The sequence below is a fragment of the Parasteatoda tepidariorum genome, chromosome 1, assembly GCF_043381705.1.
Source record: "Parasteatoda tepidariorum isolate YZ-2023 chromosome 1, CAS_Ptep_4.0, whole genome shotgun sequence".
Lineage (NCBI taxonomy): Eukaryota > Metazoa > Arthropoda > Arachnida > Araneae > Theridiidae > Parasteatoda > Parasteatoda tepidariorum.
Window position 1 is genome coordinate 39976211 of NC_092204.1, and position 13758 is coordinate 39989968.

Consider the following 13758-nt stretch of genomic DNA (forward strand, 5'->3'; position numbering starts at 1 on the left):
AACATTGCCAAATGTGGCAGCCGATTCTGATATTTTTCTTTTTCACTGTATCAGTTTGGGAAATTTCGAAACTTTCGTTGAAAATTGCTAATTCTGTTAGATATTTAATATATATACAGCGGCCTAGGCCAATAGGCCCATACGCCAAATACAATGAATCATTTAAAAGGTCAACAGACCCTTATATAAATAAAATACAAAAATTATATGTATATATACAATACAAAACTTATTAACCCTCATATAAATAGAATACAAAAATTATATATATATATAATACAAAAATTGTGAACCCTGAGACAACCAGTAAAAACTGAGTGAGCTGTGAGCCAGAGCTGGTGGAACCCTTAATACAAGACAAAAAATCTAACAATTCACCAAAAACCGCCGTAAATACAGCTCATAAAACCGCCAAAAGGTGAAAGGATAAAATGACATAAATGAATATAGTGCTAAAATTGAAAAGTTAAAACTAAGACAAAATCACAGATGTATACACTTGCCAATAGGGCATTGAAAGGATCCAGCCAATCAAGCCAGCTTGAATCCTGCTGGTGGAACCAAAATAGTGAGGGTGAAGTAGTAACAGGTAGTTAAAATGAAGAACAACAAGTAAAGCAGAGTAAATTCAATTAAAGTACAAAAAAACAGAGGACAAAATACCAATAGATACTAAAAGGTAAGAGTTAAAAGGGGTGTATAACAATCTAAAAACCATGTATAAAATACAATCGCAATGTAAAATACCAAATGTATTAAAATCCAAAGGTTGTAAACAAACCTAAAGCATGTATAAAATGCAAAGTCAAGTTAAAAGTCAAATTAAAACACTAAAATGGCAATGTGGTCCAAAAAAAAGTTTTGGCAAGGTGGTTAGATTAAGCAGGTTAAAATTTTAGTTATTGTCAATTTTGTTTATTAATTCCATTTGTTCCTCAAGAGTAGTTTTAATGATAATCTTGATAATTTCTCTACAAACCTTGTCTGCAAAAATTTGTTGGTCTGTTTTTTGGAAGAAATAATTTTTTCGGAGTGTTCGGTACCGATCACAATAATATAAAAGATGCTCTATGGTTTGTCTTTGGTTACAGTTAGAGCAAGTATCTGATTTATTAAAAAATTTGTTTTGGTGTACTCCGAACACTCCGTGCCCCGTTAGAAATTGGTTAAAATAGAAATTAGTTTGCAACCTTGTAGTTGACGGGGTCTTAATGAATTTAAATGTATGCCTGCCTTTCTCAGAATTTTCCCAATTGGTTTTCCACCTTGCCATTAAATATTGTTTGATTTCGGTTTTAGCTTGTTTGGGGGTCTTCAGAACCTGGAGATCCACACTGTCAGAACCAATGGCTTCCTTTGCTGCCCTGTCTGCCTCCTCATTGCCCTGGATCCCCACATGTGCTTTTACCCAGTTCAAAATAGTGTTCTTATTCCAAATTTTTTTGATCTCTTCTATGAGTTTGGAACTGGGTTCTGGGTCAGCCAGGGCCTGGAGGTATGATAGTGAGTCTGAAAAAATCGTTGCATGTGTAATATCATGTTGACGTAGCCATATCAGGGCAGACTTGATTGCCAAAAGCTCTGCAATAAATATAATTCTGTTAGATATAGGAACAGGAACTCTAGTCAAGCTTGATTGGAACAGTTATCAAAAGCTATTTCTCCTTGCATTTTTGTCCAATTGACTTGAAGCGCAGTGAAAATATTCTTTACATATTGAACTGTTAGATATTTTTTTTAAATGGTCTTTTTTAAATATTAAAACTTATGTAATCCGTTAATAATTTGGGGAGAGCAAAAACGATTTACTATTTCTGGCATTTTTAAAAATGTTTCTACTCACTGTAAAGTGCATAAATAATATACAAAATTCCTAGAACTTTTAAAAGTTCAAACATTTTGGCTTAAAATTCATCTATACGTGCATGAATTTATTTATCAGCAATATAATGATTATGGTAAGGAATAAAAAGTTTGAATTTAAGTAAACTAATTTATTTCAGAAATCTAGGTGATATTTACTTTAATTTTTCATATTTCATATAAAATAGCGTCTAGACAAAATATATAAAACCGTCTAAAAAACGAAAATACATCTAAATATAAAATAAGAAAGAAAAAAAATCTTAAAAACCAACGACAATGCTTCGATACAGTCTTTGGCAACACTAACTTGTTACACTGACGTTTTTCTGAAAATATGAAAACAATCATTGCGAATTCTACTCGTAGAATAAATTCTTGCAGTTTTTTTTAATAAATTGTCAAAACTTAAGGAAAAACATACCTCTTGTGTATTTCTCTTAATTTCAAAATCTGACTGTGGTTAATTATTCTAATTATCCTCACACCAGAATAATGGAAATAGTATTATAACGAACCATTTTCCTAAAAAGTATATTCTTGTTTTAAAAACAATGTAGTCTTTCTTTTTGCGAGAGTTTATAATCAAAATTTAATGAAAGTCGATAATTATAGAAATCTCGCTTCATTCTAACTTTAGATGTTATGTTTGTAAGATGAACACCGAAAAGTTTAACAATAAAATTATAGACTGAAGTTTAGAGTTTAAGAACAATCGGGTGTAAAATATACAAGTGAGCTTTTAGAAAACTTTACGCTACATCAGTTTTTGACATAAAATGTATTAAAACTTCTTAATTAAATCGCTGTAACTGAAAAATATTCAAAGCAAACAACAGACTAAATGTCATATTTTAAATAACAGTGTTTTTTTCTTAAATTGCTAACATATTATTTTTCAAAACCTTAATTAAAGTAGATCAAATTATAAGAATTTTTCAAATAATTTTACATTATAATTGTTAATTTAAAGGAAAAATGATGCAGATTAAAGAAATTTTTCACATCTTGCGTTAAGAGTTGAAGAGTTTTTAAAGTTTATATTTTATGAGTAGGGGATAATGCCCCTGTTAAGAAAATAATAAAAAATAATTAATATCTAAGTGATGAAATTAATGAGTTTCATAAATTAATATTGTTAGTCAATTTGTTATGTATATTTGTATATAACTAACTGTAAAAAATTCATTTTTTTAATAACAATTTTCTAACATTCTAAATACTTCTGATAAGAATATTTGACATTAAAAAAACATGTTCATTAATATTTTTTGCGTAAGCCTCAAAAAAATGTAAGCCCTATTAGTGACTTCAGTTTTTTCAATGATCATTAAAATTCATTAGTGAAAAACGGTGATTTTTTCTGAAACTTAACCACTGTTCCAAGATGGCCTAAAAAATTCTTGTCCTCTAAAATTACATTTTTATACGAATTAAATCATAAAGAAATTTAACTGTTATCTAAAAAATTACAAAAATAATTTTCGCAAGCAATTTAATTAATGTCAAATTCTGAAAAGATGAAGAAATTTGTAACTATTTAGATGAAGTTATTACGAAGGCACTTCAAAATTCCGCACTTGAATTTAAATATGTTTCTGATTGGAACTTTTGTTTATTTTTAATTTTTAACTTTGTTTTGATTTCCAATCCTCTTTTTAAATATGCCAAACTAAGCAGAATATTTTAAGATCTGACTAATGAAAAAATAGCTATGCTATAATTATGTGAAAAAATGCCACCCAAAATCGTGAAAACTATTTAATTTTGAATACTGTAAAAATAATGCTGAATATAATTATTTAAATGAAGTCATTCTGATGACTCTTCGAATCGAATTTATGCATTTTAAATTTTATTATATAGCTACAGATCCACTCCTCTATTTAAAATTATGAAGAAAAAAATGTATTTAAAAAGTATATGTCTTTCAAATTTTCGTTATCTTCCAAAAAAGAGTTTAGAAGTCACAAAGCATTTTTATTTTCTTCTAAAGAGCTTCGTTTTCCGCAGCCGTACATATTTTTTTACAGTTTTGAGAACCCCCGGAAAATTTGATAAGACATACGTATTTAAAAAAAATTGTGAAGCCATCTATTTATCAAGCAAATAGGCTAAAGTTGAATAAACAGTGAAAATAATATAGATCGATCTGTCATTATATGATAAATATTGAACTGTGTAAGAATTATGATGGTCTTTGGTAAAATTGTCTCATACTCTTTATACCACTCTTCTTAACACCTATCTCTTACCTGGACGTGACTATCATCAGCTATCAATCCATTACATGGAGCTGTTTAATATTTATTATAAAGATTTCGCATCCGATAATTTTTCCACCATCTGTTTACACATCTAAAAAGCATTTCATTCTTAATCATAATGAAATATTTCAAAGCAAAAAAGTTTTCTGATTCGTTTAATTTACTTTTCCTCTTTTAACACTGTGTGGTCAGCCTAGAATAACTTATTTCAAAATATTACGATATACTAGAAATTAAAAACCATTTGTTTCTAAGCTTTCACTCCTAGCGTACACATAAAGCTGACACATGCCTCTCTACTTAAAATTTATATTTAAAAAAAACACTCTTAATAACTTTTTTATTGATTGGATTTTCATGAACTAAGTTCTTAATGAAATTGAAGAAATTCGACGTTAAAAAACTCAAGTAGAAAACTTCATTAAAAATGTAAGTGTCTTTCGGTATCATGAGCAAACCATCATCACTAGGGATGACAAAACAACTTTATAATTCGACAGAAGTTATGTCAAACTATTTCATGAGTAAACCGTCATCACTAGGGATGACAAAACAACTTTATAATTTGACAGACGTTATGTCAAACTATTTCATGAGTGAACCGTCATCATTAGGGATGACAAAACAACTTTATAATTCGACAGAAGTTGTGTCAAATTATTTCAGATACATATACAATAAAAGAAAAAAAATTGTGTTTATCTCAACTGGTTTAAAAAAAACCGATATAACGTGAGTGATCAGGTAAACTAAGTTACCTGATTATTCTCGTTACTTCAATAAGCAGAAATCTTAACTATTCAAAAATGTAAACTCGAAATGCTAATTAATTGGTGTTAACTGGTATTTAAATTACTGAGTCAGACACATATACGAGCACTTATATTCAGATCTCTAAATAAACATAACTTTTTTTAACGGATTTGTATTGACTATCAAAATAAGAGGGAGAGGGATAGCCGTAATCAGGAAAATGTCCCAACAATTAGTTGAGTCAAGAGTGTGGTCTTCGCTATAATTCGAGAACTTATAAATCGATCTGAATTTTTTTTTCACACAATTATAAATTTTTTTTATGTTAAGACAATTTCATGCAAAAAAAGTAATTTGTAATGCTTATTAACTAGTTTTCATTATTTTATTTATTTATAGAACAAAACATTTGGAATTGTAACGTATACAAATTTCTAAGTCATTTTAAAGAATACATTTTATTTGTTTGTATTTTTTAAATTAATTTTTATTAAACAACTCCTTATGCTCCACAATGTATAACATGAAGTTTACAGAAATAAGTGACCTAAGTGCAAATGAAAATAAAAATTACAAAGAAGCAAATATTTTATATGTTAAAATACAAAATTTGAACGAAATCTGTTTAATAGATTCTGTCTCGCTTATTACTCGTTATTAGTCGATCTAACTCGTTATTAGTCGAGCTTGTTACATTAGTCCTTGAGAAATAAAAATTTAAAAAACAGCCTTTTGCAAAATTTTATAACTTAGAAACTATTCAGCCAATTTCGTATTTGGTCATTAAGAATCATATAATTTAGAATAGTTTAAATTTTTTTATCAAAGTGTTTTTGATTATTATTAAGTTAAATAATGAAAAGTAATAAATAATTACTAAATATTTTTTTTGAACGGAGTTCTCTTTGGATGAACAAATTTTATATTTGTATGCAATAATTTTTTGATTAACTTTAACAGTTCTAGAGAAATAGTGAAAAACGCAAAAGTTATAATTACAATAACTGAACACAATAAGGTGTCCAAATTTTCGACCTCTCTCTTTTTCAAACTGTTAGGACCATATTTTGTAGATTTCAGCTATTTCTCAGAAAGTCAAAAATATAAATCCGTGAAAAAAGAGGTCGGAGGTTATTCAGAGAAAGAACTTTGTTTGTGCCCTATTTCGTAAACTTAATAGCAAGCAAAAGTTAACTAGCACATTTGAAGTCAACTTTTTGAATCACTAAGATTGGCCCTTAGTTTGTAAAAATCTGATCATTCGAACAAAAATTATACAGAGTGATGAATATTTCTTTTTTGCTCACTGTATCCTCTGTGATTTTTATATCCTTTTTGAATCACATTTAATTCACAGTTCCGCATTACAGGACAAAATAATTTGTAATACCATAATTATATCACGTTTTTTAAATGAGTGTAAAAAATGTGTAAAATGTTTTTGTATGCAGCTATATCCATGAAATTTTCGTAATATTCCTTAATTTTCCATTTAATGTTCTGTGGAAAAACTATATTTGAAAGCACTTTCAAAGATAAAACAAGTAGAATTTTAATTTGTTAAAATATATTGATTTACAACGGAATAGTTATAAAACTAAGTGACGTTGCATATTAGCATTTCACTTATTTTCTTTCGGTAGGAAGTAATTAAATATTAAAAGAGAAGAGTTTTAATGCATAGATCGGTATAAAGAGAGAAAATGCTAATACGAAAATGAACTCGTATTTCTCGCTTAATTATTGCCGTCTTATTCTGTATGTTAATAATTAATGCTTAAAAGTTAACATTCAAAGCATTCGTGCCCTTTACTTTCTTCCATGTTCTCTTAAATATATTACTAGTAATGAAATATAAATTAAAACTAAATATGCTTTAAAATTGACTTAGATTATGTTCTTTTATTAATGTTACAAAACTATTATAATTTATGCTGTTTGAATGCTTTGAAAATTAACCACTTTAATTTTTCAAATATGAAGTATTTTTATGATAGATTTGTTATTGTAGAAAATAGAAGCTTACGCTTAAAGTGATATGAAAAATTAATTACAATTAAGCTATTAATTCTATTATAATTTATTGTTACAATCATTCAATCCCTGTTTTAAAAGTTTTTTTACTCATTGTTACAATCATTATATAGGGGAGAGTCGGGTATCGCCGCCCACTTAAGGAGTATTGCTTATATTTCTGTATAATATTGAGTAATAATCAATATTTCTGTATGTTACCATCTAACTAAATAATGCAAAAAGAATAAACCAGAAAAAGAATAGTTTAACTGAAAAAAATAGAAATTAAAAAAAAACATGTTTTTCAACTCTTTTCAAAATGTGTACGGGTAGCCCCGCCCAGGTACAAAAATTATGTGTTTTGATAAATGAAAGTCACCAATGTATTGACAATAGATAAACCTCATTTATCATTTTTATCACAAAATTATTTTATTTATTACATATTTATATATTTTTAGTGAATTCTATCATTTAATAACAATAATTTAATTAAAACAATATTTGTTGTTAAAAATGCATATAACATTCAAATTTGAAGCAATAAAATAATAATCTTTGCAACCGTACATTTTTCGACGAAATAAAATTCAGCGGTGATACTCGACATTCATGTGAGCGGCGCTACCCGAAATCCAATTTTTTTGTAAATTTATAATTACTTGAACAATTTTTCACATATAAACTTCTTTCTTCGTGCAAATTAAACTTAAGACTTTAATGCTGTAGGTATAAAAAAAATTATTTTTTCAGTATTAAAATGAAGTTTAATCGAAACATTCAACCAATTTTTCTTAATTTCATGACTACTGTATTCAACATATTTTCAGAACTATTGTTTACCATGTTAACAGCTGCATAAATACTTGAAACTTTGAAAATAATCTTTTTTTAATATAACAATTAATGTCCGATGACCCATTGATTTGAGAAAATATTCTATACATATGAAATTGGCTGTGGGTGGGGGTACCCGCAGGGCGGGGCTACCCGACTCTCCCCTACCTGTTATAAAAATTTGTAGATTAAATTTTATTTAAGGAAAACCAGAAAATTTTTTTAATATTTTTATAAAAATGCGTTTATTGTTTTGATTTTTTTTATACTTCTACTAAAAAAATTATCAGTGATAATTTATAAATCATTCAAAAAAAAATTCAAATTAAAAATCACTTAAAAAATTTTAAATTTTAAATTTTTATATCTATGAAATTTTTTGCTTCTGTATTAAATTTTGTGGTTCCCTTTGAATAAATTATAAATTATAATTTAAAAATATTTTCTAACAAAGTAAAATAACTACATTTATATGTATTTCAAATATTATACAGAACTTTAAAAGTTTTTGTTTTAAAGATGGAAAAAAGCGTGAAGCAAAATTATTCCGGAGAAAAGAACTTTTAAAGTGTCTGCATTACTCGAAGATTTAAGTAGGATGCAGGAATAAAACGAGTCTAAACTCGTGTTCTAAAGATATAAAATTATAATAATTTCTTATCAATTGAAGGATAACTAATTTAATTATTTTTAGTAGTTAAAAATAATAATTTAGTAGTTAAAAACAATAATTTTTAAATTTATGTCCTAGAATCTGAAAAATATGCAAATTATAAGAAGTCATTTATATACCAAGGAACCATTTAAATAGTATCACTGAGTTTGGAAATCCACTATAATATTACAGTTAATATAAGTTTATGTAATTGACACTTAAAATCATAGTGCAGCAGTTTCCTTTATGGAATTGTTTCAGAAATATATTCAGCATTTTATGCAATAAATTGTTTTGATTGAACTCTTAAAAATGCTTTGAATAAAACTGATATTACTGTAAGATCAAAATAAAAATTCTATAAATAAAATATATTGTATTGTATAAAAAATGAACCTAAATAAAAATATATATCATTGTTACTGTTCGTACAATCTTTATACAAAGTAGGAAAAAGATTTCTCCTTTTTAAAAATTTCTCCTTTTGGATAATGACCAAAGAAATCAGTATTTTCCTCCAAAATGCAGTAATTTTTCAAAAAGCCAAGTAATGCTTTCAGACCATAAATAGGTCAGTGGAGGAACATAGGTGATCCAATTCAATCCCCGGCTGTCGGAATATTTGATGCAATTTCCTTAAATATCATTTTGTATAGAACCAAAATTATTGAAATAATTCCGAAAAGGAAACCTTTCAGAGATGGATTTCTTTTTACTGCCATGCTTAAGTAAAAAAAATGACAAATAGAATACTTTCAAGGTAAATTATTACATTGAAAATTAAGGCTTCATAGGCAGAATAATACTGAAATAAAGCAGAGTAGGAATCATCAAAATAATTAAAAGTAAATTACTTCATTCACATTATTATGCGTGATTCGGTATAAAGCAAAATAAAAGTCATTAGAAAACTTAAAAGTAAATTATTGCAGTCAGTTTTAATACTTCATAGTGTCAAATAAAAGTAAATCATGGAATACCGAAAAAAAATCATCGTAATGCTTTAAAGTAAATATTCAGATTTAGATTCAATAATTTTTTTGAAAATCTATTATTCATAAAATAAAAAAGTGTTCTGAGAAAAAAAGGAAAGAAAGAATTTAAACAGATAAAAATGGGTTTCGCCTTAAAGTAGCTGCATTTGACATGTTTTTAATTTCTAATTTTGTACTAATAATCTTTTTATTTTTAAGGTATGAATTTTATATCGTAATTCATGAATAAATTTCACTTTCGATTAAGTTTTCATTCCTATGCTTTCTTTTCATTCCTATGCTTTCTTTTCATTCCTATGCTATAATATAATATTTTAATGTATTCAAGGGGAATTTAGTTTTTTTTTCTCATTTATTTTTATTATTATTGTAATTTTTATTTTTTATTCATTTGTTTTCTCCTTTTATGCCGTTGTTTGTACCGTCAGAATCAAAAAAAGTTTCATACTTTACTTTAAAGTGCAATTTTTTTTAATATTACAGGCGGAAATTTGCGAAAAGCAGGATATTATCAGATTACTCTAAGAGAAAGTATTGTATTCAATTTAAGTATTCAGTAGTATAGAATTAAATCACGTAAAAAAGAATATTTTCATCAAAATTCTTGGAAGTAAATTTCAATATCTTCAATACTTCATTTCAATATAATATTTTGTTAACTATGACAAAAGTCGTATGTATGAGTAGTATGCAAAATAACTTGATTAAGTGCGAACATCATCAGAATATGTCAAAGTAAATTAAATTTTCGTTAATTTCATTGTTCAGGGTAATTCATAAGTCTATATTGATGATACAAATTGTTAATTCATTAATTCCTAGAGTTAGATACGCAAGATGAAAGTCCTCAGAATACTAAAAGTAAAATATTGTGTGTAATTTAATTTGTAGAGCAGGAGAAAAGTCATTTAATGCAAAAAATAATAATAATAATAATCAGCGTACTTCAAAGTAGAGTACACAAAATAAAAATCAGAACACCATAAAAATTTGCGATTTATTAATCAGGTCCTCCCATACTACTATGCACCGTTAACGATTCGAGAGACTAATCTTAAATATGTTAATTAATTAATACAGAAGATATTTTAAGTTAGTTATAAAAATGCCTTTTCACTGAATAAAAATATTTATTTCACTGATGGATTCTAGAACATGAAACTATGCGGTTAGCTGCAATCAAGAAAATACGATCCTACGATACAGTCTAGAGAAGTTTGGCCAATTGATGTTGATTGTTGTTCTAACTTTCTAACTGGATGAAAAAATCAAAAGAATTTTGCAAAAAATTATGAAACTGGTTTATCTAAGCATAATTTTATGTAAAATTAATTTTTTAACAATAATTTATAATTCTTTTATTTGATAATGGTCAGCGTTTTTTAATTGTAAGATAACAGAATTTTACTTCCTCTTAAATTGCGTAATCTTAAACAACAAATTGCGAAATTTCAGGCAAGTCAGTCAAACAATTTCTGGACAATGAAATTTCAAAGACATCATTTTTTTAAATTTTCGTACCTAAAGAAATATTCAATCGATTCCATTCGAATTTTATGTTGCAAATTAAATTACATAACCTAAATGAATTTAAAAGCTTTGGGCTATAATGAAAATCTAAAAAATATATAGTATTTTCTTACATTAAATTATCCTTGTATAAATGAGCTTTATAATTGTGTCCAAAATTCATAGAATAAAAATTTTAAAATCTTTCTTCCAAAATTGTTCTAGAGATATGGTGAAGTACGCAAAATATGAAATTAATATTAAGGAGTCAAAGATTTTGACCGCTCTCTTGCTTAAACAATTGAGACAATTTTTTCCAGATTGTGGCTATTTCGCATATTTCGAAGGTCTAAATGTTTATTCCTGGAAAATGTGTTTCTGAGTCTGATTTCGTAATTAAACTGTTATTACTCACATTGCGCAACATCAAAGTCACCCCTTTGAACCATTAAGATCGCATCCTAGTACGTGAAAATCCGATCATTAAATTCGAAAGTTACTAATATGCTTCGTTTTCTTTCTTTTTCCTACATTCTATATATTCAGAGTCGTGGTGGCTCAGGGGATAAAGCTCTAGCCTCTAAATGGGTGACGTGACATGGGTTCTATCCCAGTGATAGCTGGTCAATTCGAATTCGAACCCGGCTCACTCCGACCACAGTGCTGACGTAAAATATCCTTAGTGGTAGACGGATCATGGGTTAGAGTACCCTTGCTGTCAAGCTAAACGTGGGTGGCTTTCGTGGTTTTTCTCTCCCTGTAACGCAAATGCGGGTTAGTTCCCTCAAAAAAACTTCCACGGAGGCAAATTTCTCCCAATACTTGATCCAGTAGTTCCCTTGTCTTCTGCATTGGGTTCAAAATTACAAGGCTACGGAGTTGAATATTAGTAGTCGTACACCCAATAAATTGGGTCGACTATTCAACGACGGTTATAAAATAAAATACTATATATTCAGAAATTTCGAACACACTAAAACACAAAATTGCTCGTAAATAATATTATTCTTAAACTTTTGAAGAGTAAATAATTCTAAATAATGAATTTTATTTCAGCCCCTGAGTATTTGGTGGCAGTTTTGGGAATTTCGTTCCTCATCTTGATGCTGGCTGCCGGATATTCTGTGTATAGAAGAAGGAAACGTAGGAGGAGTTCGTACCAGCCTTTCTTAAGCCTTCACTCCTCTGTACCCAAAATCTCTAAGCCAACTGATCCCATTGTTTACAACTATGTATGGTGAGTATCTGATATATGACTAAACACGTGAATAGCTATTATTTTATTGCTGAGAAAAATGAGAACTTATAGTATCAAAGTTAGCTTAATCTGCTCATTCTTTTAGAAAAACAACCCGCACTTGATCTTAAAAACTTATCAAGTAAATAAATAAATAATCAAAAAGAAGCTGGACTATAAACTTTTCGTTTAACTTGCAATAAAGATAAACTAACAATTAACTGTCACTTTTAGCTTTGTGTTTTTGTAATAGCCTAGCCTTCAGTAAGTTCAGTTAATTTTGAAAACGTCATTAAATGTTTCTAAATACACTCTCTCAGTATTCAGATATAGCATTCCAAAATAATTCAGTTTCATTTAATTTACTGAATATTCAAGTTTCATTCGATATTAAAAATTGTGCGCTCTTTAAAAGTGTATTAGGAATGACCTTGTATTATATAGAAATGTTATGCTGACCTAATTAACTAAATAACATTTAGAAATCTCCTAATTTGTTACGTAACTTTTAATATTGTGTATTTGTTTAAAGCATTTTTGCGTTTACTCAGTCAATTATAAAAGAATGAATTTTGCTTTTAATAAGAATGAACGTTTTTATCAAGCACAAAAAAAAGAGTCCCTCAGTTAAATATATTTCATTAAAGAAATCTTTTGTCGAATTTCATATATATTTATGCATGGTCTACGCTGAGAAAAAATTATGCTCCATTTTACCTGGATATGGTAAAATTTACCGTGCTTCTGGCTCTATAGGAATACCAAAAAACTCGGTAATTTTTACCGAAGAGCTTTGTTAATGATTTTGGAAAAAAATTTCTATAAATATGGTTTTATAATATGTGATAAAATTTGGTAAATGTGTTAAAATTTAGTAATTGTATAATGATACCTTAGAGCATGGCATGAAAACTATTTGTTCGGTTAAATTTACTTTTCAGTTTTGTAGTTTTTTCTAAATGTGTGGTAATAAGAACTATAATTTTGAAAACCAGAATTTCTAGTAAAATTTTACCATATGAAGGGAAAAATTACCAAATAAGTTGTTTAAATAGTGTATATTTTGATTTTTATTACCCCAAGTACGGTTTTTTTCTTACTGTAATATCATTACCATACAGTATGGTAAATTTCAAAGTTCCAAGCAAATATTCCAAGTTTCTAAGAAATTAAGTAACTAATAAAATTATTTTACGGTAATTTTCCTTCAAATTTTTCCCCGCGTATGCCTACAAATATTCCAAGTTTCTAAAGCATAAGGTAACTAATAAAATTTTTTGGCAACCATGTTTCCTCAACCTTAACGATTATGACTAAAAAGAAGCTCCTATAAATTTCCAAATTTTCATATCATATTTTTATTAAATCTAACATTTTGAACATTATTCTGTTTTAAAAATAATAAGAAATATTTAGTTTATTTTCTTAAGACATAGTTATTTTCTAACCATTCAATAGAGCAAAAACAGATAATTAATCTTGAACAAAAACAAGCATTTTTTTAGTGTTTTCTACCGATATTTCACCTAATTCGTATAAAAACAAGCACAATCTAAAATAATTTTTGTAATTTTTAAGTTAAAACAAAAATGCTTTTTCTCTAAAAAAAACAAACATTAGAATCCC

General features: G+C 27.5%; 1 protein-coding gene across 1 annotated transcript in view; it reads left to right on the forward strand.

Moving 5' to 3' along the window:
• The window catches only part of LOC107447089 (synaptotagmin-15), a 67628-nt gene that overhangs the window by 12746 nt on the left and 41124 nt on the right, over positions 1 to 13758 (forward strand). Inside the window, exon 2 of the mRNA XM_016061903.3 lies at positions 11952 to 12132. Within this exon, the coding sequence (XP_015917389.2) occupies positions 11952 to 12132 (181 nt within the window). The remainder of the gene's footprint in view (positions 1 to 11951; positions 12133 to 13758) is intronic.